We start from the raw sequence: 26,701 nt of genomic DNA, 5'->3' as shown, positions 1-26,701 counted from the left end.
TCTTTCACAAAACCTCCAAAATGGCGAGCTTCAAAGACATACGTGGGTCACCTAGTACTCATGGTGCCACCTGTGACACGCTCTGCTGGCTGTGTTTCGTAATATTTCCTTCTGTTCTACTGTTTTCCTTTATTTCCGTGATAGTAATGAGCTTCATACTAGTGTTACTTTATTTGCCGTTACATAAGGGAAGGGTGTGCAGATTTCTGCACCCCTTTCTGGAAAAGACAGGTGGAGGTTCTTGGAAAGACAGGCTTTTCTCAGAAAGGTTAGTCACTGGGATACATGAGGTTTTGAAATGATCTCAATTCATATGAAGTAAAGAATCTGGGAAATAATTGTACTGTACAGTTAGATAGAATTCACTTTGATAGCATTTTTAGGGGTAAAATGAGTTATAAAGTTGCATTTTCTTCCGACTAATGAGTACTTTCATAGTGGTTAAAAGTTGGGTCATCTTTTCTTTCTATTTGTTTGGTGTTGCTTGTTGCCATTTCTTTAGCCTTTCAATACCAAGTATCATTTACCGCTTTTAATTTCATGTTTAATTGAAGTTATCTTCATTAATCACAAAAAACCCACTGACTGGATTCTTGCAGCATCACAGCACTGCAGTCCTCTTTCTACGGTACTCTGGAGTCTTGGGCCATCAGCATAAAAACTGGTAGATCTTGACCCTGGCAGATTCGTAATTGCAACTGTGAACTACCAAAATTAGACTGTAAAATAGAAATGATTTAGATCTACAAAAAAAAAGGTTTTGTTTGCCTTCTGCTATCTTCAGCTTTTATGGTACAGTCTGTTGACATTTTCATGCTCTTTTTTCTTGCTTCTTTAAGAGCTAGGTACTTTTCTTTACATTGAGGGTTTAATGCAGTAATCATTTACCTTAGGTGTGTCAAGAAAATAATGCAAGAGTTGGCAATGTCATAGATCTTGTCTCCATGCATGTCTTCTTTGGATGGTACTAATCAATTACAGTGGCTCCATCACACGCTTCTATCAGGAGGATTTGGGAGAACATAGAGGATCGGTAGGCATCAAGGATGAGGAAAGTGTTTCACGAAGAAAGCTGTAGTAAACAAAGCTATTGCTCACTGAACAGCAGTGAGATTTTGTTTGAAATAAACGCTAAACTTCCTACTACATAGCACACAAAGCCCAAGTCCTTTGCAAAGTGGAGGAAAACCAGTATTTTGAAATAATACTTTGCATTTTCTGGACTTCTGTAGTTAGGCAATATTGGGTAATGAGTACAGTACAGATAATAAGATAGCTTAATTTTCAGGGGAGGACTGTTATTTTTTTTAACAGCATTAAGTAGTGAATCATGGAAGAAGAAAACAAATCATAATGCTTTTCTGTCTGTATACAAGATAAACTGCCCACCAGAAAGGAGGATGGCTTTTAAAGCAGCCTAGTTCTAGATTAGAAAGGTGCTATATGAAAACTAGTATAACATGGAGTTAGATAGCTAAATAGGCTAGAAAATTCCTTTTTGGGGTTTATGCCTTAAATGTTAGTACGAGCTTTATTTAATATAACAACCATTAGCGAGAAATAGTGTGTTAAAAGATCTCTGACAAGAATCACATCTTAAAAATATCTGTTTTGAAGTTTGCCAATTAATGCTGAATTAAACAAGAGCTGAAGACTGTAAGCTTGGTTATAGCCTGTTGTTTTCTCATTTGTACTACTGGAGGTACAGTCGTGGACGGGATGCCACCACAGGCAACCTCACCTTTTCTGGATGCTTCAGGTCTCAATGCAGCAGGGACAAAGAGGTCTCTTTCTGTAGGACAGCGTGGAGGTCACGCTGCTGTGATTTTCATTGATTATGACAAAATCATGACTTTTGTCTCTGCAATCTGCTATAAATAACTTGTACTTAAAATGTGAGGTGGATGCTCAAAAACGAACAAGTTCTTGTTGTTCTGGTAGCTTGTCACGGCCAGATAACTATGATTTTATGGAGCAAACACTTCAGAAAAATGACCTGTTCAGACAGGGTCAGTCAGAAGCCATTCATATACCTTACATACCTTTAAAAAACAGTCTTGTTGTTTTAGATTTCTATTTTCTGGTCTTTCTCCTCCTTTGAGTTGGTACAAACCTTTTTTGGCTGTTGCCAAAGGTAATCAACAACCTGGGACCTAATTCCTTGTGTGAACCTGGTTCCAATAGGTGAACACATATTCCTTCCCATGCTGATCCTAAAAATGCCCTCCGAGTAAACGTTGTTTATTGCCGCAGCATGAAGACTCAGTCAATCTGTTGCTTGGAAATGAGCTGAACATGATGCAAATCATGTTGTGACCGCTCAGTCCTCAGCCCAGCCTTAAAGCACCTGAACTGTTTCATCTCCATCGTAAATACCTCGGGTCTTGTTGCTGGAGCGCGTCTCCTTGCTGGTGCTGAGCTGGATGTGGTGCTTACAGCTGGGAAGGCAAGTGGCTGGGCAGCTAGCGGTGTTAGATAAACAGTCATCCTTTCCTGCCTGTGTTGACACAACTTCTGTTGCATACACTTCTGATGGTTTTTGACAGTGAAGATTTAGGTCTCTCTCCTGTATCTTGTACTATTTTACAGTCAGAGTCAGCACATGTGGTCACTTTTCAGCAGCTCTTGGGAAAGCTGCATCAAGTACCAACAAGAAGCAATACTATGATATTCAAAACACTTCATTGTCATTTCTCTTTTTCTTCTGCTCTCCACAGTTTCCTGCTTTTCAAAAAAGCCCTTCGCTTTTTTGCTTCGTGTTTTGACTTTTCTTTGTCTGTTTTGAGGCGTTTATTGAATTCTGACCTCCATTTGGTTTTTGGCTGCAGTTTCTGGTCTCCAAATATTTCCATCTTGACTTGTTACTTAAATGAAAAAGACTCTTTGAAATTGTAATTCTGAGGTTTTGCTTTTGGACAGTTTAAAAAGATCTGTTGCCTATTTTGAACTCTTCTGAAATGTATTATCCGACTTACAAACTAACCTAGCTGTGACACAGTTCTGGCTGGGGTTTTTTTCACTTCCAAGGACCTCTTGTTAGATATTCATTATTTATCTGCTAGCATTTTGAGACTTTGGTGCTTTGTGGCTTGCAGATATGACTTCTTTAAATAATTTATGGCTAAAATTTGACTGTTAAATAATTTATATTTGCTAAAATGTGAGCATTTTAGAGAATATTTTCAATTGGTGAAAATGTTTCATTTGAGTATTAGGCTTTCAGACTCATGCTGAGTTTCACATCACATGGAATATTGTGATAAGACCATTTCATATGTATTCAATAGACATAAAGTAACCTTGCTATGGAAGACACTATTACTATATTGCAGTATAAGAGAAAACCCCAATTACAAAACTGTCCCAAAAACATTTTGAAATTTCCTTACTTAAGACTGAATATATTTCAGAAACAGAGAAGACGTTTTTGGTGTCCATCTAAAGCAGCACATTAAATAGGTTATACTGTAGGATGGGTTGTCCTGACTAGGATGTATTGTACTAGCATTAAATAGAAAGCATACGGTTTTGCAGTGACAGAGGCTCAGAACTTTTTGCAAAGAATTAAAATACTTTCCTGCTATTTTAATGACTAAAGAAAGTGATTTTTTCCTAATATTTTAGTTGAATCAAGATCACTGACACACTTCTGTAAAAGGGAGACTTCTCTCACGTTCTCATTTTCCTCCCAGCTCCTTGCTGTACTATAACAAGAACTTAGTAAATGAGATCTCCAGCCAGACCTATTTGCCTTCCCTTTGCTTTCCTGACTTGCAATGGGAGCGCAGTGGGCTGTGTGCCACTGGAGAAGCGCTAATACCCCGAATCTCAAAGCTACCCTGTTTCTGTGCAGCTACGGTGTTCAAATCTGAAGACTGATGAATGGCCTCCTCAGATAAGTTCCTTCTGTATAGCTGCCAACAGTGAGAAAGTGATGCATTTCTGAACATGCTGTGGCTCCTTTTGGTATTTATTTTGGCCTTAAAGAAGGGGAACTAGATCTCCTGAGTGTGAAGCATCGTGAGTAAACACTGGCACTCTAGTGAGGGACAGGGGTAGGTGATTCAGTTACCAGCTTTGTCTGTTTCTTCAGACCACTGATTTTCTGTAGGGACATGAGAAATAACCCGAATTCACCGATTCTCAATTGCCTCTGAGAGGACTACTCAGCAAATGGGGTCCACTAGGATTTCTGTCACCAGGCAATTAATGCTGCCAGTGATAGATGTGATTAATAACTCATGAGCTCTTTACTATGTGGCTCTTTACAGTTGCATAAATCAAGGTTACATTGCATGCTTCCTCTGTTATTTTTCTTCATGAATGCTTGAAAGAGGTGCAGGCATAGTAAATGGAATATATGGGGGTTCTCTTTGAATATTTGTCTTACCAAAGTAGAATATATTTTCCCAGTGCTCAGAAGTTGCAGCAGCTTTGTTTGTTTGTGACAGCCAGATGTAAAAGTCACCCAGCCTGAGCTATGGTGGAGGGAGCTAGCTTTCCCAGTGCTGCCCATGCTTGTTCTTTTGCGTTCATTTAGAGAGGATAATGCTTTTATCTCCCCTTTCTCTTACGTTCCATTTTATGCCGAAAATGTCAGAGCGCACCCTTCCTTGGGACACAGAGGCTTTACACTGAGGACTGTGGGCAGTGCCTTGGATGCCTGGCTTGCAGCAGCAATCCTTTTTCACTGCACAGCTTCAAACTACTCGAGAGGTAGGAGGAGGAGCCAATTGTTCTCTCCTCTAGGATATTCTTACAGCAGGTTTTGAATTCTTTGTTTCTTCTTTAGTTTTCTGCTTTTTTCCCCTATGTTAATACAGATCTTCATTCCTGTATGTTTAGATCCCAATTATTACGATATTATTGATGATCTGCGCTCCACATCACTCTTACGGCTCTGAAAGCAGTTGCTATGATGAGTCTTAATTCTCTGGACTAAGGACTATGTAGCTGGACTGAAAAGGTGCAGCTGGAAAACTCAGTGACACTGGTGCTCTGGGCAAACTCACATGCATCCTTAAAAATTACATTCCTTTGTTCCAACAATATTACTGTATTTAATTACAGAACTCATGAATTCAGACATATCTCAGCTTGGATAATATGCAATATCCTTTACAATTTTTTTTTTTTTTTACTGTAGGCTTTCAGAAAGAGTTTTTAAGTATTTTGTATCAGACATGAAGGCATTTTTATCTGAATTACTCCCTGGTCCTCACTTGTTTTTCAATACCATGCTTACTGGAAGGACGTATCTGTATTGATAGTTGAGGCGATAATTGTAGATTTCTTTGTAGCAAGGTACCTGACTATATTGTAAGTACAACCAAGTGCATTTATTTAGTTTCCCTTAGGGTGATATTTTATCTTTTGCTTTACAGCACTTCAAACTTTTGAGTCTGCTGTTTGTAGAGTATTGCTTGTATCGTACATCTGGGAAATTCCTCATGGGTTAGCGATAGCCACTATCTACAGACTTTGTGAGAAACAAGCTTAACCATCAGTCCTGTATAAACTTTAGTCTGCAATAAGACCGTGTGTGATACTGTTGTCATGCTCATTCCTATTCCCATTTGTATTTTTATTAATTATTCACCAGTTCATTCAGCTAGAAGTATCAGAAGACATTAAGTCATGTGGAAGGCAACACCCAGTATAGCCCTTCTTTCTTTTTTCCAGATAATTTTCATGGACTTGAAACTCTGTATTTCATTAAAACACAAAACTTTCTTTGAAAAAACCCTCTTCATAGTCTTCCCTCTTTGTGTGGGTATTAGAGAAAGGAATGTTGAATTTTGGAACAACCTGAAGTTAAGAATGACCAACTCCTTTTTTTAACCTTTTAAAATTTCTGCAGAGGGGGGGATCATGTAGGTCAGACATCCCTCAGGGGTCATGTTCTGGGGGGGTGCCACAGTCCCAGGGTAGGATGTGTCCATCATGCAGCTGCTGAGGGGCACAGGTACGTTTGAAGAACAGTCAGTAGCCTGTCTTAGTCCTTGGCATCGCTTTCTTGTCCATGTCAAATGATGCATACTGCTTTAGTTCTTGTTCTGGTCACAATAGCGTACCCTTAGAAGTGCTTTAGAGCTTAATAAAGTTTATTGGGAGGTTTCTGAGGTGCTATTAAGCCTCTAGACCAAACTGTCAGCGTGTATTGTGGTTTTCAGGCAGAACTGGCAAAAAGTGCCTGTTCTCACAACCTCAAATAAGAGCGAGTTGGAAAAAATAAAATCTGGGTCACTGCTTGTGATGAGTAAGCAGCTACCAGAGCGTCGAGCCATTTTCCCCCCCTCTGGGAAGCTGTAAAGGAACATCGTAGCAACAAAATCCCAGTGCAGTTTATTAGGCGCCCTTGCCTACAAAGGTTGTGTTACAAGTTACTATTTCTGCACCTTTGGACAGTGTTATCCCTAACAATGTTTCAGTTTCTTACCTTCTGTGCTCTTCCTGCTTGGTAGATTTTTTTCATGTGGACCACTATAGATCATATTAATCTATGGAGTGTTTTACTAGAGTTTTATGGAATAAAAGCACAAGCTTAGCAGTGCCATGAAGTTACAGTAGACCGCAGCACTCTAAACAGGGCAGTCCAAATGAAGATGGAAATTATAGCCCCAAAAGTTTGTCCTGTGCAGTTTAACAGATTGGCTAATTGGTCTTTTCTTCCTCTTAGGTTAGTCATTTTAGAGCTAGGCTGGAAATGCAGTTGCAAATATGAAGAGAGGAGGGTGATGTGACCTGATTGACGACAGCAGAGTTGCAAATGAACTCTTGAGTTCTGTGTTTTGCTCTGACTCTTTGTGTGGCTGCCTTTCTGTCTTAGCTTTCTCATCTGTAAAACAGATAGGTCGGCCAGGTGGCGTCCGCTTTGATTAGTGTTTGTAAAGTGCTTTGATCACTCAAAGTCCTCTTTTAGCACTAATTACTCCTCAAGTGTATTCATGCGTGGAAGCAAACAGGCAGTCCGACTTCTGCTAGGAAGGATAAAACGCAGGAAGCCGAGGGAGGGCTGAGCCCAGGACAGACCGTACCCGGGCTTCGGCAGGGTGTCTGGAGCCCAGCCAGCCTTCTGCATGGTGTGCCCTGGGAGGGAAATGATTGTGAATTCTGGTGATGCAGAGAGCCTTTAGGCAATGCTTGTGTCACAGATCCCTATAATATCAGCTCCGTGCAAACCCACGAGGTGCAAGCCTACACGCATGTGGATTCAGCGGAATGAAAGGCAGGTGCTGCAGGTGAGCTTCTGCCCCCCCAGTAGTTAAACACAGCACAGCACACGAGAGAGGGTGCCTGCTCACTGCCCTGCACAGAGGATAGCCCGCATCAGCCTATTTGGCTTCATAAAGCTTTTACCTCCTTGTTACTTCTCAACAGAAACTTGCAAGCAGAGTATGACCGCTTGAAGCAACAGCATGACCACAAAGGACTGTCTCCACTGCCATCCCCACCAGAGATGATGCCAGTTTCTCCACAAAGCCCCCGGGATGCTGAGCTCATTGCAGAAGCCAAGCTGCTTCGCCAGCACAAGGGCCGCCTGGAGGCCAGGATGCAGATTCTGGAGGATCACAACAAACAGCTGGAGTCACAGCTGCACAGGCTGAGGCAGCTGCTGGAGCAGGTGAGTCCTCAGGCCTTTCTTCTAGGTCTCTGTAATTTTCCAAACAGGGTGTGAAGCGTGATCAATAACAACAACATACCAAGAAATCATATCTGTAGGGGCTAGTCAGAGAAGAATACTAGATTTTTCTACAGGCTCCAAGTGAGAAGGTGAAAGCAGTTTTGGTGTTCTTAGTCGTCTTCCTTTTTTTATTCAGAATTCAAATGCATTGTTTGCATGGATATATTTACTTAAAAACAGACAGAAAATTGTGTGTATTCATGGAATAAATAAAAAATACAGAGATATAAAGATTTGTGCAACTGTACTGAGCTGTTAATAACAATCTCGTCTTTTTTTCTTCCATTTTCAGCCACAGGCAGATGCCAAGGTGAATGGTACAACACTATCATCTCCTTCTACCTCTTTGCAGAGGTCAGACAGCAGTCAGCCAATGCTTCTTCGTGTAGTTGGCAGTCAGACTTCAGAAACCATGGGTAAGATAACAAAGTTCAGATTGTCATAAAAAATAGTTATAGTCCCATCTTCCAGGAAAAAAATCCTTAAAGACAAAAAATAGTCTTCTCTCCTGTTTAGTTCAAATGAGAATGAAGTAGATGTTTGCAATGGTCTTCAATGTCATCTGGCTGCTTACACTTTACATCTTCATTATGGTTCAGGCTTTTGCTTTTGATCATGATGCAGACAGTAGCACGGATATTTTTACATTAAACAGAAAGCTCAGCCAGAGCTTGACTTCTGAAAACAAGTATCACTAAAAAGCTAACTATTTTATTCAAACTGACTTTCAGCTATTAAGCACGACATGGCTGATTTAAATGTACATAGTATTAATTATGTCTAAGAGATTAAATATATGATTAATCATCCCCATGTTAAGTGATGTGATCTTATTTTTAATATGTCGTGGCTCAATCAGTAGGATTGAGCTGTCACTCATAGGCAGTGCTCATCTAGTGTCTTTTCTAAATATCACATCAGATATGATAATGAACATCATATGAGTTGTGGAGTAAGGTTAAGTAATAATATTCTCTAGCTAGAGGCTGGAATTATTATTTTGGTGCTTTTAGTAACTGGTCCGTAGCATTTTCCTAATTTTCTGTCTGTTACATAATTAGTAAGTATTTATTACCAAGTAGTAAGGATTTTCTGCTAGTAAAAAAGCAATCAACCATTGCAGCATCTTTAAGCAAATGTCCTTAAATTACTTCAACAAGAGAGTATTTGAAGTCTGATGATAATATTCAGCTTCCTCCACAGAAATTTATTTAGTGTGTGTTAGAGAGAGGCTTTGCAGGAGAGTGAGACGCTTAAGTGAGAGCTTTTCTCTTCACCGCGGTTAGTGAAAGAGTCAATGACAGTGAGCAATCGTAATGGGAGGGGACATTCTGCTGTGTCTGAAGTGCCATTGTTGTGGGAGATGCAGTTTGTTCGGGGGCTTTATCTTCCATCCCGAGCGTAGGCAATAACATCAGCCTCTGCCGATATCAAACAAGATGGGTTCTGTACGCCCTACAACAAAAAAAGTGGAATGAGCTGTACCTTTAGGAATGCTTAAATTAAATCCTGGGTGTGAGAGTACAGTTGCAGGTAACAGCAATTTCGTTTGGAGATTTCTTTAATCGTATCGCTAGTGAGTAAGTATTTTGCTATGTATGGCATACATGGAGTAGACAAAATGTATCGGTGGAGTAATTTGCATCGGCTTTCTGAAGAAATGTCATGAATTTCATCACATAAAATATGTTAATTAAAATACACAAGAAAAGATAGGAAGACAATGGTTCTCAGCCATCTTATTAAAAGTCTGGTAGTTTCATATTTTATCCTTTAGTAGGACAAAATACAATAATGTACTTCTTTTCATTTGACTCCATATAAAATTATTCCCATTTCACTTGTAAGACTGGAATTAATTAACATGCATATAATCATATAAACTGCTAAAACTTTTTTAAAGCAAATATTTAGACATTGGGGTTTTTTGTTGGTTCAATTGAGCCAATATGTGGAAGGACAGTGAGCTGAATCGTTATCAGTATGATCGTGTTGAGACTCAGCAAAGCAACACTGTTGGCAGCATGGAGCGGAGCTTATAAAAAGAATTACTAACTGAGCTAACAAACTGCAACTAATTCAGTTTGTCAAGTCTCCTTTCAAACCAGAAAGCTTTGCTTGCTAGTCTGCGGGTTTTCTGAAGCGTGACTTAAAATATTCTTGAATTGTGAAGGGAGCCAGAGCGGTGTTGTAAATAATGCTCCCATGCAGCAAGCGTGTGGCCAGTAATAAGGGAGTCATAATTTTCAAGAAAATACTGAGGATCTCTAGGTCTCTCGGGCAATGAGGTAATGTAGTGGTAGCTTTTATATGTTTTTCTTTTTGAAAGGAGACCTTAGGTTTTTTTTCTTGGAATGTAGACCCACGACACTTCTGTCTCTCTGCTTTCTTAAGGAGAGATTACTGTAAAAGGTTTTCCACCAGCAGTGTTGTCCAGCTGTTTGGTAAAATCAGCAACCCACTTAGATCTAATTTACAAATAGAAGAGCTTATTCTTTGATAACCTGAAATACACCTGGGCAAGTGGAAAGGTTCTGCTTTTCTTCTCATAGAGTCCTAACGGGAAAGTCCTGATCTTTGGGCTTTCTCCCCCAGTAATGTAGCAGCAGAGGAGGTTCTCTGAGGCGTGTGAGCCAAGAGGCTGTTGCTGAACTTTAATTCATTCAGGTACCACCACAATATTTGAGACCCACCGAGCTCTCCAAGCCTTTTGTAGAAACACAAATGGGGAAGACTGTTTTGGGTAAAGAGAGGTAATTGAGGTCTTTTGTTGGGTTGCTTGGCTGATGTCTTGTTTTGTCATTTACAAGGAAATGCTCAGAAAAATTATCCGTATGAGAAAAAATAAAAATAACACATTTTAAATAAAAGATACAGCAGTCTTGAGGGTCAGCATAGTTCACTTTATATCAGCACTTAACAAGACATTTGGAAATCAGTACCTGTCTTCAGTTCTTCACGGCCAGGACAGCCGAACCACTGCCGCCTTCTTTCGATCTTTAAGGGCCGGTGGCTTTCTGCAGGCATGCTGATAAGGTCCTTAGCCTGCGTAGAAGCGGCAAGGTCTTGCTCTGAGTTCTCACTTTGACATCCAAGCAGAGGCTGGAAGGACATTACTTCTGCTAAGGCACCTCTGTTGGTGCAACACTTGATGCGAAAGTAATTCGTGGTGTGAGTTGATTTGTGTGAACCCAGCACCAGTTGAAAGCTGAAGAAACTGCAAGCGGTCTCAGCAGCTATTTTTAGACCATTAATGGAATCAGAGAAGCTGATATGAAGACCATCACTTACATGAATTAAGTGCTTCTTGCAGACATTTTAGTCCACTTCTTGTACTGCGGTGGGAAAAATTACTCTTGGCCAGTCATAACTCTTCGAAACTCCTGGCCCAAAGGTGAGGCCAACACTAAGCCTAGTAATAGGAAATATATGCAGTGCTGAAGTGTTCCTTGAGCATCTCTTTTAGTAGGCTTTCCACTAGCATGGAGCACCTCAGTGTTTAAAGAATGTAAATGCTAACAGAAGATCCGGCAGTTTATTACTTGAGTAGGGCAAGATGTGTTAGAATAAAGGGTCATTAAGTCATTTTCAAAATAAGGATGTACCTCTCATGGTTATTACAGCAGCCAAAAATTGCCCTTGTGTTTTAATAGGGATAAAAGAAATCTAGTAAAAAAAGACAATCTCACTCAAAGCATATCCTTTAGATGCATTCTTTATTCAGATGCTTTATTTGTATTGAAGGCTAGTGTCTACAGTAAAATCAACATATGGATTTTAGTTATCTGAAACCATGACCGAAAAACCCCAGTAAAAATAAAATGTATTGAATTTCCCATTAAGCTGCTGCCCTATAATCAGGTTATAGAAATTATTCAGTGAGAGAAATGTATTTCGCTTTATTAAAGTGCTGCTAAACCCTTTTACAGTACAATTGAATGTTCTTGGAGCACCAATCTGATGCAATTAAACTGTCAGAAATATTAATACTGATGCAGATGAGAATCTGGGTTTCTACTGATTTACGCAGCCAGGCAAAGCAGTGCTAACATGAATCCAGCACTATTAGAAAGCTGCTCAATAGCAGCACTCACAACAGCAATTTCTTCTTCCATTAATAGAATAAGAGAAGCTGAAACAACGAGTGTCATTTATGGAACTAAATGTTTCTAGCAGACATTTTACCCCACTTCTTTTACCAGAGTAGATTATTTCTTAAATCTCTTTTTACAAATTAAAGTCAGTGTTAATTGTTTAAAATTCATTTTTTAATTTCGCTTAGATCCTTAAAAAGAGAAACTTAATAGTCAACAAAATTCACCTTTAAAATTTTGATTGTATACTAAGCAGAAAATGTGTTTAAGTGAGCAGCCTTACCTTCATGAAGGACATACGCAATAGCAAGCTGTTAGCAAATGGTTTTATACTGGCTCTCATGCAGCGGTGTGGATTTGCTTTCCAGGCGAGGATGAGTTGCTCAGCCCTCCCCAGGACACAAGCACAGGTTTGGAGGAAGTGATGGAGCAGCTGAACAACTCCTTCCCCAGCTCCAGAGGTAAGCGCTGCTGCCTGCGACACATGAGAGGGAACAAGATAAAAGTGCTTTCTGTTCCTTGATGTTGTCAGGGGGTTGTGTTTTGGTTTCAGGTTTTTTGCTGCTCTTTGGTTTTGTTTTAACAATAGCTGTAGAGAAGGCCGTCTTACTTAGAGTGGAGAAGCAGTCTGCTCCTCCTTTACCTTAAGCTACCTCCACAGGTAGCCCTTGCTAGATACGTGGATGAAACAGTGTCCGTCTGAGACTCTTTTTTTCATGAGCATTTTCGTCTCTTCCCTTTTGCCATGTTCCTTTTCTCACACCTTCTCTCCTTTTCAGTCAGTCTCCTTGCTGATTTATTATTAATACATGTCTTAGCACATTTTTCTTCTGTCCTTACCTTTCTCCAAGAAGAATCGGGTTCGAAATAATACTAAAGTACTGAGTCGAAGTTCTCGACCTTGTAGCACTTGGATCCAGAGTGATGGAGGAAAAACAAGTGGGCTGCTTGTTTGTGCAGCGTAGGCTGCACTGGTGCGTACAGCCACAGCGTTTCTTTCAGTGTTTCTGTTTTTCTCATTCCTGTCGTTTGCTAAAGATAAGCATTTGTATTACTGGGATTTATTTGTTCAACCTTTTTTCACTTAAGAAGGTCTTTTCTGAGCCCAGAGAAAATACTCTGCTGCCAAGAAAAATGGCTTGGATTTGTAGCAGATGGGAAGTTTGGGATATTACCTGTTGCTGTGAAAGAAGGCTCAGACATAAGCCTCCTGGCAAAAGAAAGTCCCGGTGTCTATTGACAGCCTGTTAAGTGGATTTCAGGAGGGGCATAGACTTACCACAGGGTCCCTTGCACAGGTTTCACACACCACCCAGAGGTTCTTCTTTGGCAGATAAATGCGTTAACCATCACGCTCGACTTTCAGTGAGGTCAAGTTTTCTCCATCCTTTGATTTCAAAGCAAGGTCATCTCTCACTAGGCATCATCTGTGAGCAGTGGAAAAGCAGAAGGCAGTACAAACTGCATAAGATCTCATGCTATAGATCAAAAGATGGAATCTTTTAGAAAGATACTATTGAAGAAAATCTAGTACAGTATATTGCTAACTACATTCATCTTCACCTCAACATTATATGAAAAAGGTGTATGTCCAGCCCTCATTTTGCCTAGATATTAATTATGAAAGACAACAGATGAAAAATCTTTCAAATATTGGTATGTAGATTAAAATGGACTTTAAAATTGCTGTGTACACAAGGTTGCAACAGACAGTGCTTTCTTATCAGTGACCATCTTTTGTGTAAATATGTTGTATTTAGGAGATCTTGCATAATCGTATGTGTCTAGATGTAAATACCCCATGTGTTAATATATTCACCGAATGCGGTATCTGTAATTTGTGATCATAGCTGATGACACTGACAAACAGTGTTCCTTTTTAAAAACAAGCTGAGTTTTAAGTAAAATAGGACCAATTTATGAAACAACAGTTAATGAGGTATTAGAAATACAGTGGTTCATTTCCTGTGTAGAAATAAGTAGAGATCAGTCTGTTAAGATATCACTCCCTACTGACTGAGAATAGAAAAGGTCTTTAGTTCTATTTTATTAGTGAAAAGTACAAAGCTTCATGAATCAAACTGACAGAATATAAAGTTTAGTGGGAAAAAAAAAAAAGATGTGAAATTGGTAACATCAGTTAATATTTTAATTCCGTAAGTTAAGCTATAACTTCACATTTTCTTTCTGGTGATGCAAAATGTGGTCATTTAAATACAGAGAAAGAATGTATTCCCGTATTTTGTTTCTGCATTCAGTAACTATGTTAAAAGCGTAGTATGTGATCACAAGCATCCCCAAAAGAGATTGCAGTTTATATACTTTCCTGCCTGACTAGCAGCCGTAGAGGACAAAAATACTCTCCAGCTGCGTGGAGGGCTGCCAGTAAGGTGGAGGCACAGCCTTTCTTTGACACGTGTCTTCTTCTGTCCTCCGAGCCAAGCCGTGAGAGGAGCTTCTGGTGCAGCAGCCAGGAGCAGACACAGGCCATCAGGCAGAGTCAAGCTTCCCACAGGACTTATCTTCTGCGCCTGACCAAGGCAATGTCGGGCTGAGCCAGAATCTGCCTCTTCCTCTCTCTTTGGCTACACAAAAAGATTAGTCCAGCTGGAAGAAAAAGTCGTTCACTTTTTGGAGAATTGTACCAGGTTTTGGCTAAAGAGATGAGGACCTCGATTAGGTTTCTCTGTTCTTCAGGTATCTTTTGATGCATTTGCACGAATGCCAGGTTTGTGTAATTGCTTTTGGTTGGCGTACAGGAGTGGTCAGGGCCTCGGTGAGAAACAGTTTGTCCTACAACAAGTGCAAATGGATTTCCATTCACTGCTTGATATAGAAGGCTACTGACATCATCAATTTTGCTGAGATCTCATGCAAACTTCAGTTATTGGAGTTTTCTTCTACTCCCATTTTAACGATTAAATGATATTCAACTGATACCCACATAAACAAAGCTTACATCCACAGCTAATTTGCCGCAGCCTTGTGTAGACCTTCACTGCGAGATGAAGGATGCTGTGGTCAGTCAGATTCCACGGGTGTCAGGGACGTGACTTAGGATGTACAAGACTGTGGGAAGGAGAAAAGAAAGCAGCACTGTCTGGTCTCAACAAACCACTGAATCAGGGGCCTTTTTGCTGTTGAGAGATGCAAATCTGTATCTCAGGTTTCCAGGCTGTAATAAAAGATCAAAGTGTAATTGCAAAAGAGTGAAAGCAGTTTAGCAAAGCAGCCTGAGAAGATGGCATAGTGTACGGATTCAGATGTAGTGCAAGTAATATTTTATTTCGTTGCATTACAGGTTGCATTGAATTTCAAGCTATTTGTAGGTATTCAGGAAACAGAATAAGAAGCCCAAACAAGTGATGAGCGCAGATCTATAAAGAATACGTTGTCTTATATTAATTCTTATTAAGTAGAATTAAAAAATTGTCAGATGCAAGAAACTTGGTCATCCCAGTCTGGCATTCAGAAGCATGTTGTGATACAGGAGCTTATGAAATATTATTTGAAAGGTGATTTCAAACTACTTGGGTAAAGTGGCACCACATGTGATGCATACTATCTTTAGGAGTTAAAACTAGAAGGAAGATGGATTAAATGCCCAAGATTGACTAGTATTAGAAGCTTTGTTTATTTCTATACTTTATACTTGCTGTAGAAAGAGAAGTCTGCTACGACATTCATAGACCGTGCAATTCCAGAATTGCTGCAGAGGACACAGGGCAGTCATCAAAACCTACTTAGATTGAAAGTGAGGATAACAAAATGAAATCCAGGAAGGGACAAACAGCCATACAAATAAGCTGAAATTTATACATGGAATCAGTTGAGGAAATCTAGGGATGTATTAAAAGGCCTGGGAAGTTACTGGCAGGACATTAAATGTGGGTTTCCTTTGTGGCCTGTAAAAATAAGCATGTTAAGTTTCAAGCTAAATGTCCAGCTCCAGCATGTCACACCATAGGGAGTGATATGCCTTTTGAATCAGGGACATTATTCTGGGTATCCTATTGCCATTGGAATAACGACAACTTGGAGTGCAGAACAATATGACAAGAGCAAACTGGACTCTGAAGGCTTTGGTTCATGAGAAAAGTTCAGAGATGAATAAGCAGTGAAGAGAGAAAAAGACTGAATTTCTGTGCTTGGATGCACAGGTGTATAGTCGCACATCACAGGGTACAAATTAAGAACAAAATATTAAGTCTGAATATCATCGATAGCATCTGAAGGGTAAGATTTGCTCAGGTTGGGAAATAGTTTTCTAAAGCAAGTAGTAGTTCTTATTTTGGACTTTTGAAACAAGGCAGTAAAATGTAGTAGTAATTAATTGTCCCTCACCTGGAGATGGGTTCATTTTGATTATGAAATTTTCCAAGCTTTTGCTGCATACAGTTCTTTTTAGAAGGGTATCGAGGCTTCATAGAATGATTTTTAATCTATTTTAGAGAAGCATATGTTAAACAAATCACATCATAGACCTTCATAAGCAGATAGATGCAATAACTGGTGTTACTATATACCTTTTGTAGGGGTTTTTTTGTTTCTTCAGTTTAACCTTTTGGCAGTTGGTGGCATTTCCTAAGGAGCAGAGGACCTCCATGCTCCTTGCACAGCTGACTGTTGGTGCTGAAAGCTGTTTCATTTCTGGAGAGGGAAATTCTGCTCAATACCTGATGATCGCTGTCCTTAAGGAATTTTTCTTTCCTTTTAATCTACAAGGTTTCCCATCCATTCCTCTTTTACTCTGCTGCTCCCAGCAAATTCACAACTGCTGCAGCTGCTTCAAACAGCTGCTGTGCTAACTCAAAACAGATGTCAAAGCCAGAGGTCTGACATTTAGTGGAAATCTGCCATTAAATACCACCTCAGTGGTTTATTTGACCCTGCTTGATAATGGGCCACAGAGGAAAACATTTTCACGCTGTATTTGTGCCCAAGCTACTAAATCTCCAGGGAATTGGTTCACAGTTAGAAAGTAAGATTGGCAGGCCAGTATTTTTAAAGCCATATTCATCTCTCCTGCAGCACTGAGGACAAACAAGTTGCACCACTTCAGGTGGATCTCACGGTGGACCAGGCTGATTTGCGGTTATGGTTTTGTGGGAAATGCTTTCTATGAATGAAGCTCAGAGAGGAATTTAGGGGCAGAAGTTCTTGAGCTGACTGAAGTTGGTGAGAGAGCTTCCCAGGTTTTCAATGCAGAGCCCTTGCTGGTGGATAATGAGGAAGTGGGAGCCAAGAAGTGGTTAGAAATGAGACCGTGATGGCTTAAAAGAGCCAAGAGGCCATGACATCACATGAAAACATTTGGAGAGGGATAGGTACTCACCGTAACGATTTAACATAGTATTGCTTAGTACAGATGTTGTCCTGTGCAGTGAAATTACAAGACCCCACGGCAATAAATAAATGGCATTAAGAATAGCACCATCTTTTACAAGTTTTATTTTATTTTTATCTCAGTCACATAAAACCACACCAGACACATTCTCTCCTGTCACTCTTGCGTCAGCTAGGCTCTGTCATGAGTGGGACTCGTGTCCCGAGTGGAACTAGCAACTTTCAGTACTGCAAATAATGCAGTTTCTCTTACTCTGACAGAAAAACATCTTAAGGCGCAGACTTTTCTTTGCAGACTTTACTGAATCAGTGGAAGAGTACCCTGGAGTTATTATACTGTCGGGTATTCTGGAAATACTTTTCCAATTGAGCTACCCTGGCCTCTTCTGCACTGTATCCCCTTCTCTGTGCTATGGTCCTACATCCCACATCAGTGAGATGAGTGAGATCCCTTATCACTCCCCTGTGGCACAAGAGTACTGAAGTGGCTGAGCTTCTTTGCAGATTTCTGCTGGGGTAGTGATGGGGAGGACTGGATCTTTCATGATTTATAGTGCTCAGTCCTGATGTAAACTGAGAATATGTTAATGAATATAACAAAAACTTCAAGGAACATTTTTTTAAGAAAAAAAGCTGTTTGCAGATCCAGATCTCTCCCCTCTGCAGCCTGTCTCCTGAGTTCAGTGAGAGGGGCAGTGCAGTAGATGCTTCGTGCTCTCTGCTTTGATCTGAATCTGCATAGATGCATGAAGTTTTTATTAGTGCCTCTGCTTTCAGGTTTGATTTGATCACTCTCTGTGTACCTTTGCCTGTGGTACAATGTCATGTAGACTTCCAAAAAAGAAAAAGAAAGACTCTTCTATTTTGTAAGGGCAGGAAATCTTGATCTGAGCAGGAATAATAGATAATTAGGCACCCATGGATCGTGTATCAGTGTTTTGATGCCTTATAGAACATAGATTTTCAGAACTGCGGCAACACAGGCAACCTTTGTCCTCTGCAATTTATGCCAAACCATAGTCCTTGCCTTAAAACTTAGAGACGCACATTCATTCATATGCAAAGAAGAAAATAAAGTAAAATCCACTAAACCCTTTTTAATCTTCCTCCAAAAGAAATTAGCTGTTACTGTAGTGGTGCTACTCTTGTTGCATTTAACAAATTTTAGGGCTGATTACTCACCACAGACTTTCCTCACCAGCTGTTTTGTGTGGTGCAGAGCTATCCCAGTTACCTTTAAATACATTCATTTTCAAGCAGAATCCAGTTGTCTCATGTAGATATTTAAATTAGACACTGTATAGCTGCAATTTCAGGTGCTTGTGCAGACAGGTAGGCATTTCTTAAGACCTCCAAAAGGATCCAGTATTTTACATGTAGGCAGTTCCTTCTCTCCTCTTGACCCAAGCTAAACTGTCTTCTATGGGATCTCATTCATGCCCCAGGAGTCTTGCACACCCAGCTGTACCAGGTTCCAGTTTCTTAAAAGTAGACCACCTACTCACTTAAACCTTGGGGCTCTTCCTCAGAAGAAGACCGAAGCATGCAATGGATTTTATATCTTCATTTTCAAGGATTTTCTGTTACATGATGTATATCGGTGAGAGGTTCTCGTCTTCCCTCCTGGGAGGCGTTTTTTAGGGAATTCAGGGCCAGAGGAGGTTGCAGGCTGCGTAGGCACTCACGTAAGTCCTAGGGAGTGAGGCAGACCTGCCAGGTGAGGTCCGTGGAAGTGCAGGGACACCTCTCCTGGCCGTCAGGCTCGCTCTGGTGCCTCTGCGCACCTTTATTCTTAGGAGCAGAATAAAAACCCGCATGCAGAGCATGACTTCAGACCTATTATTATCATTTCTAATAGTAAGTATGCTGTTGGGGAGAGGGGGAGGAAGGGAGTGAAACTTCCTCTGTTGTGTAAATCATAACCTTTGCTGCCCAGGCCCTTCAGAGGTTGCCCCAGCCGTTTCCATTGCCGGGAGTTTGCAGTTGAGCGGTGGGTCTGACCTGCGGTGGTCAGCGATGCCATTCTCTTCCTCGGCCCTCTCCTCCTCCTCCCCTTTACCACCTCTGCTCCTCTTTGCTCTGTTGCTGATCCTTGTTCTGCTCCTCGTAAAATACCTGCAAAGCTATTTATTGTCTTCCTTCCCTCCTCCCGCAGGCTGCCATACCTAGAAAAAAACTCGACAGCAATTAGGTTACTGTTATGCTGACCGGTGTGTTCTTCCGTATATATCTGTCTCTCTCCCCATTGTCCCATATGTCGTTTACAATTACATTGTTTACAACAGCTCTGGGGCAAAGATCTTCTTCTTTCTTGAACAGCATCTCCTGCAGTGACTTTCTCACCTAAGACTGCAAGTCTGGCAGTACCCGTGCTGGCGGTAATGTGACAGTGGGACGCTGCTTCTGGAGACAGCGAGTGTCTTATCGTCACTGGTTGTGCGATGGGAAGGGGGGTGAGGGGATGTTTCTGCTGTTGATTGACCAGAAACCTGGCTTTCTGGGTTTTAAAAATAAATACGTTATGCTAAGTTTTTGAGAAGGGTCGGTGTGATCAAAGTAGGGCTACCATGAAGGCTCGTCAGGAATATCTTTTCAGCTAAGCTCATTAATGAGTCCTCTATTTGGGCAGTACAACTTGAAAGTTATGAGATACTTTCCCTTTTTTTCCCTTTTATTTGATTTTTTTTTTCTCCCTTTCTCCCTCTGCCCCCTCAGTTATACCATGCTTGCAGATCAGCTTGTTGGAAACATCTTTTGGAATATATTTATCTTGAATGTGAGCATGTTATATTCCAGTGTACAGCTCTTTTACATGTGTAAAATATATGTGTGTGTGTGTGTGTGTGTGTGTGTACACATACGTGTATATATGAATGTATACCTGTATATAAGTATGTAGGCCATAATAAAATGTAAAGCATCTGGATGAATTAATTTGACTTTGGGGAAACATGATTTTACCACTAATACTGATTAGTAGAAGTACTCAAATTGAGGAAATTTGCATGCTCAGAAAGTGAATTCAGATGTTCTCTGCCATCTTTACCCTCAACTGAAAGGCCTGTAAGTTGGTTTTAGTAGTTTTCTCCAGTGTTTTTGCTAGGTTAAAACCAAGCCGCAGATTACAGAACTGTTCTTGAATACATCAAGAATCATCAGTGGATTTCAGTGCAGTTTCAGTCTTTGTATAAAGCAGAAATGTGGTTACTTTATATTAAACTCCTAAATGGAAATCGAAGTGTCTCTTACAGTATAAAATACGTATTCACGTGTGGTTTTTTTCCTTTCTTTTCTGATATTTCTTCCACTTCCTCTCTCTGTTCCTAAAGGAAGAAATGCCCCTGGAAAGCCAGTGAGAGAGGTTAGTGAGATGCAGGCTCACTGCCATGGCTTCTGTTTGTCACAGCTTGCTTTCTGTGCCCAGCATGCGTGTGACGGCAGCACGGGTTTGCTTGGGTTTGGTGAAGGGCAGGGGTGGTTTTATTTTGCTTTGGGTTTTGTTTGATTTTGCTGAGTGCATTCCCCATGTGTGCTCTAACGGTAGCGTACCTCTCAACTTTCAGTGGAGACAGTGTCAGCTCAGGGATTTGCATTTTCTTACATCCTCCCAGAGGTGGAAACTCAGGAATGGGGAGGAGAAAATAATACATTGAAATTAAGCCTCTGTATGATAAATGTGGTCAGCAAATACGCTGCAGTCATTGACTTCTGTTCTGTTGCTCTTGTGTGTAAGCACAACAGGGAGACCCATGTCTCTTGCTGTGCTGCTTACATACTCACAATTGTATTTACATATATGTGCCAATAAACCAACCATCATCTCCAGTTATTTAATAGTTTTTTTCTTTTTCTTTAGAACAGTGAGAGTTGAGAGGTATAAGAGATTCAGGTGTTTTAATTTCCTGATATACTATTGCAGAATGAAGAATGCTACTAACATTCACCAGCTCCACAGTGTTGTGTTCAGCAATGCAAATGGGCGATGGTTTTCACTGTGCACTTCGGACATGGTTGGTTTGATGCAAAATAGATTTTAGAATTTGTACGTCGCTGCTTGTTGATGGAGGAAAATGTTTTGCACTGTGTTGTCATAGCACCTTTGAAAGTATTTCCAGAGAGCCTTGATTTTTCCTCTGTGAAGCTGCTCTTCACTCGCCGACCAGATATGTTTGAAAGATGAATTCCTAGCGAAAATTATTATTAAAGATAAAATATTCAGAGACTGCCTGAGTGCAATTGCAAGTAGCTGCGAAATGACCTTTCCCGCGCAGAAGACGTTCAGTGTGGATGAGGCAGAAATTGAAGGGTAACCCGGTTTGCAAACTTCTGCTGGTGCGGAGAGGGGGGGCTCATGGAATCACACTGCGCTGGGGATTTTAGCAGAGCTGTTGGGAACCCCCAGTCACTGTCAGGCTACCCTGGGTAAGCCAGGAATTGTTTTAATGCAGTGCCTTGAAATACGGTGGTTCTCTGCATTGGCGGGAGGAGCTGGCACAGGTCCAGCTACTTTGAGGTGTAAGGTCGTCAGTGCAGGTTAAGTCTGTCCTCAAATGGCAGTTTCTCTCGTATGGATCAAAAAAGGGTGCTTGGGATGTCATTGACAGATTGCACCAGTTCAGAAATTTTACAGAAATTATTTCCTATTCAGCCCTGCATGTTCTCGGCTCGTACAGTCTGAGAATTGTTCTTCAGTTCAGCAAAACAGGTTGTCGATTTCCGCTATCCTCATTCATATTTATGCATCTTATTCAGAAAAAGCTTCTGCTGCTGAGGGCATATTTGATACAATTAATTAAAAAAAATAATTATAAAAATGAGCATGTCCTACCTGATCAGACTCCAGCAGCTTAACCCTAAAAAAAATGACTTCCATGAATCACTCACAGCTTTCCAGTTGTATTTGTGCTTGCTGACGGTTTCAGAGGGGGCTTGTTAAATTGCAGAGCTGAATATAAAATGCAGTTCTCCACCTGCTTATGAAGTGTATGAGCTAAGGTATAGAACAGCTTTTGCTTTATGTGTGAATCCATTGGTGCAAAGGCAGATCGTGCAGTTTTAAACCCACCCGGCCACGTTTTGGTCCCATTACTCACATTAGGTATTGTCTTCATGTGTAATCCCATGGATTTTGTGGCATTACTCAATATGAATAAGGGTATCAAAATCTAGGCCACCAACAGGAAGGATTTTTCTTTTGTCAGGGAAGGGTTAGAAATCTGTGCTGCTAAAAAAGGCACTGCATTGTGTTGGGGTTTCTTAATTTACTTTATATGGACTCTTTTGAGTCTGAGTGCTCCACATTTATTTCTTTGACAAGGTGTAGTAGAAGATTGGTATTTAGTTACTGCGCCCTCACCCAAGGGCCCAAGTTCCAGTAGAGCCTCTACAGCAAATTCAGCAGATGTGAAACACATTATTCTGTATGTGACCAGAAGTGATGTAGTTAGTGTCTGCAGAAATAGGTATGTTCTGCTTTCAAAGCAAATGCATCTCTGTTAATATTCCCTCCATTTTATAAGTCTAATTTAATACTGTCCATGTCCATTTTGAGCTTTATTGCTGCATTTCAAAGTGTGAGCTAGTTTTTTTCCTTAAACGGTAGCATCTTTCAACCTTTCAGTGCCTCAAGCATGGAGAAAATTTTTTCGGCTTCAAAGTTTAAAAAAAAAGAAAGAAGGGAATTGATGCCTTCTTTGATGACATTAAAAATACAAATCATAATGAGTGTAAAGCTAGGATTAATATTTTTATAACTGCTTTTGGGACAGTATTTTTCTCATTTGCTTCTTAAATAAAAATGTTGATGTCCTACGTTTCAGTCTTAGAGAGGGCAAGTAAGCAAGTATTCGGCAGAAGAAGCAGAGCTATAGAGAAACAGTGAATTTGAGCTCTTATTTAGGTAACAGGCATTATAGAAGAGGGTGCATTCATTACACATACGGTACCAGGAAATTATTGCGTACATTGTCCTCAGCTATTTGCAGTCTTGATTGACCTAGGTGTTACTCGGATGTGCAAAAGAGGCAAAAAAGCGTGCTGGCTGTGCAGTGACCCCCCGCTGAGGGTTCTCCAGTTGAGTGGCTGGAGCACAGCTATATTGCCCGCTCTTCTGGCCCATCCTCCCATCCCTTGACTGTCCCAGAGACTGCAGTCCCCAGGCTGTTGGCACTTTACAGTCCAGCTATTAACATAAACTGCAATCAGCAGTGGTTTATGGTCACTCTCTGAGCTGTAAACTCAGGTGGCTCAGGAGGAGACAACATGATTGTTCTGTTTTTCTGCCGAGGAAATTTAAGACCTGTGCTAGAGAGGTAGTGTGGATGATGTGGGCGAGAGGGACTATCTCCTTAATCACCCCAGCATGCCCCTGTGCAGCTTTTGTGGAGGGAGATCGGATTTGAAGCATGGTTATTTCAAAAATAAGGCAGCAATTAACAGAGAAAAGAAAAAAAGACTAGCAGACATTCCTGTAATTTTTATGTATTCAAAGAATACCTAGGGATCCCTGGATGCATAAGGTCGTCTTGGCCCATGTTTAGTTGCCTGAACAATTTAGCAGTTTGTACCTATGGTGGCATACTTCTGAAAGACTTCTTTTTATATTTTTGTTTGAAGTTATTCTTTCTAGACCTAGCCCCTTTCTATAAAACCAGCTTGCCTTTGTTACCCTTACAGCTCTGTATCTGACAGAACAAAATATTATTAACAAATACTGATTTTATCTGAAGATGGGCTTTAGCGGTTTGAGTTGCTCTAAGTCCATGGAAAGGTGACCACTCTCCCCGAGCTGGGAACGAGTGGTGTTGGAGTCCCTGAAGAGCCCTGCAGCCTCATCGTTGTTTCTAGAAACAGCAGATCGCAATGAATCTGAATGAGACGCTGTGATCCCGCAGGCAGCAGCTGCCTAGCCAGTTACGACTCTCACCACCACCCCGTCTTGTGTCTGTAGGTTGCTGCAGGTGAGGAAGAAGAAGAGTATTTAAAGCCTAGAGATTTCTTGAAAGTAGTTTGCAGGGTCAGGATGTTTGTGGGGATGCTGCAGGTCACTCTGGTTATACCAGGATTATTCCGATAACCCCTTGATAGCACACGCTACAGATGTACCTGAGCCATGTCAGAGTTTCAGCTAAGTAGAGCAAACCAGTGGCAGTTACTTTTCCGTTTACGTAAGCATCTCCTATCTAAAATATGGTCTTGCTTTCATATGGCTTTGTCAAATTTTCACTTTCCATTGTGTAATTTGCTGGATTGATCTCAGCCCGCATAGTGCCAGTAAGAGAGATTATCCCTTACATCTAAAATAAATGTAGTAGCACACATTTGCTTTAAAGTAAACTATGTTTTGACCAAAACTTGGCAGGAATTTTTCATGTGCTGTTACTTGATGTGCTCATGAGCAAATAAAAGTTTTTGCTTAGGGTGGATAGGATGGCTATACATTAGTGATTTATGGATGGAATTGCTGATCGATGCATCTGTTTCTCTGTGCGTTCATGCAGTTAGCAAAATCACCAGATTAGAACCAAGTATTTCTTTGTATTGATACCTGGCAAACTGTGCCACGCACAGCACAGCTCACTGTCAAATCTTGTTGAGTAGTTATCATTTACGTATGGCCTAGTTTTGTGTAATGAATGCTACATTAAAAAGAAAAAAAAAGACCACCTTTAAAAAACTAGTATTTGAATGTAAAAGGTGGTAGTAGTTCCCCAGAAGAAACAAACTTCTCTGGATATTGCTCAGGTCATTTTTTGTCTATTCGATAAATGCAGATGAATATTAACTAACATCTCTCCAAGCTCCTATGTACTGTAGAAATGTCAGCAGCACATGACTACCATAGTATTTGAACATTCGGAAGAGGATGGTGAGTTTGATTTGCCCCACAGGGAAGGTTCATTCCTGTTGTCGGAGAAGACAGTTGTGTCAGGAGGGACACCCACCGTGTAGGTGGGCAATGGTAACAGTCGGGGTCCAGCACATTACAGGTAGGGACTGCATGAAAGGTGTATCCTGGGTACCCTGGTCATGTCCTTTCTTCATTTGGGCGCTCCTTCCTCAAGGACCATGGCAAGCACTCGTCACCCAGGCTAACGCAGAACACTCCTGGGAAGCAAGGCTGTGGGCAGAGGGCATCGCACCCCCATGTTTTCTAGACAGATATTCTATCGCAAGTACTCTCAGGGAGTAAATCAAACCCCTCAGGCTGTAGCAATATACAGTTTTATTGAGTAATACTTCCCCTGTTACATACTTTCAGTTGCTGGCACTCAGCAGCTTGGGGACTTCTTGAGTTGGAGGTCACATGCACTTCTTTGCATCTAAATAAATCTTTCTTCAGTGATTATTTTCTAACTCCTTTTTTAACTCATTTATGTGTTTGGCCTCAACATCAGCCTGTGGCGATGAGTTCAGTAATACAATTATGTGCTGTGTGGAGTATAATTTCCTTCTGCTTGTTTTCAGACCTTCTGTCTGCTCGCTCCTCCTTGTCCTTGCAAGAAATCTTGAACACTAGTCCCTGGTTGGGATGCTCATCTTGTAGCGTGCCTAGATCTCTGTCATATTCCCCTCTTCAGTCATGTTTTTTCAGGAGGGAGACTCCAGATGGGATTCAGTTGTTTAAACCATGATGTCTCTGTCGTTTGCGATGCTAGAAGGTATTTGATACAGTCGTAGAAGGCTGCAGTTCTGACACAGGACTTGCAGGAGACCCACACTCTTCTGAACAGCAGCCAGAGACCAGGCAGGGTATGCCAAGTGCCTAAACTGGCAACTTTTGGCAATTTCATCTCCCTCCCTTCGAGTCTGTTGAGTCTCTAGTTGTGTTGAAGCCGTTTCTTACTGCTGATCAGCGTTGTTACCTTTCCTTTCCATTTGCAGCGGTGGTAAAATGAGTGTGAGAAGTTACAGGTTTCATGTCCAGAACTGTACTCTGCGTTTATTTATCAGTTCTGTGTAGGAGGACCGTGTGCTCTGGTTATACCATCTTCGGACTTTACAGTGGTTACGGGTAAGGAGAAATGCGCAAGTGAACCACTGGGTAGTAGTCACTTCATAATTGTGGTATCTTTGTTTCTGCTGGACTGCTGTCTGAAAAGCAAAGGCTATTTTAAAAATGATTGAATAAACTGCAGCCGTTTAGTTTGGTCATCATTTTAGCTATCTGTGCAGGTATCCTGCTGGGAGCTCTTGAGTTTAATGATTTAGTTAATTACTGCTGATCTGTTTGTTTCTGTTTTTCTCCTTGATAGAACATTGAATGGTCACACACTTGCAGCACCAGTTGGAAACTTTTCTGTGATGTCAATGGATTTAATCATTGCTTTTGATGAACATTCGTAATGATACAGCTTCATCGCTACAGGGGTTTTTTTGGAACACGAACATGCTGGCTTATTGTCAACATAGTTTACCGTAGCCATTCAAGCCAGTATTGCTGTTAAGTGTTCTGCAAAACCGGCAACTTTTGCTAACGACAACGTATTAGACTCATCTAGGAGACTTTTGGAAAGACTACTCTCCGGTGTACTCCACTGGGGACGGCGGCAAGCGGTACATGGGGAATGATGTATCT

At 40.9% G+C, this 26,701-nt stretch overlaps 1 protein-coding gene across 18 annotated transcripts in view; it reads left to right on the top strand.

The window, feature by feature from the left end:
* DMD (dystrophin) overlaps positions 1–26,701 on the top strand; it is a 1,298,312-nt gene that overhangs the window by 1,269,002 nt on the left and 2,609 nt on the right. For 12 of the 18 annotated variants that reach the window (XM_075033523.1, XM_075033524.1, XM_075033521.1 and 9 more), the window contains 3 exons: positions 7,381–7,624; positions 7,977–8,100; positions 12,147–12,239. In XM_075033523.1, coding sequence (XP_074889624.1) covers positions 7,381–7,624; positions 7,977–8,100; positions 12,147–12,239 — 461 coding nt within the window. Of the gene's footprint in view, positions 1–7,380; positions 7,625–7,976; positions 8,101–12,146; positions 12,240–20,453; positions 20,486–26,701 lie in introns of all 18 variants that reach the window. The other 6 variants (XM_075033522.1, XM_075033517.1, XM_075033529.1 and 3 more) reach the window with 2 other exon arrangements.

The sequence above is a fragment of the Buteo buteo genome, chromosome 8 (genome assembly GCF_964188355.1).
Source record: "Buteo buteo chromosome 8, bButBut1.hap1.1, whole genome shotgun sequence".
In the NCBI taxonomy this organism is placed as follows: Eukaryota; Metazoa; Chordata; class Aves; order Accipitriformes; family Accipitridae; genus Buteo; species Buteo buteo.
This window is presented reverse-complemented; position numbering and strand designations above follow the sequence as displayed.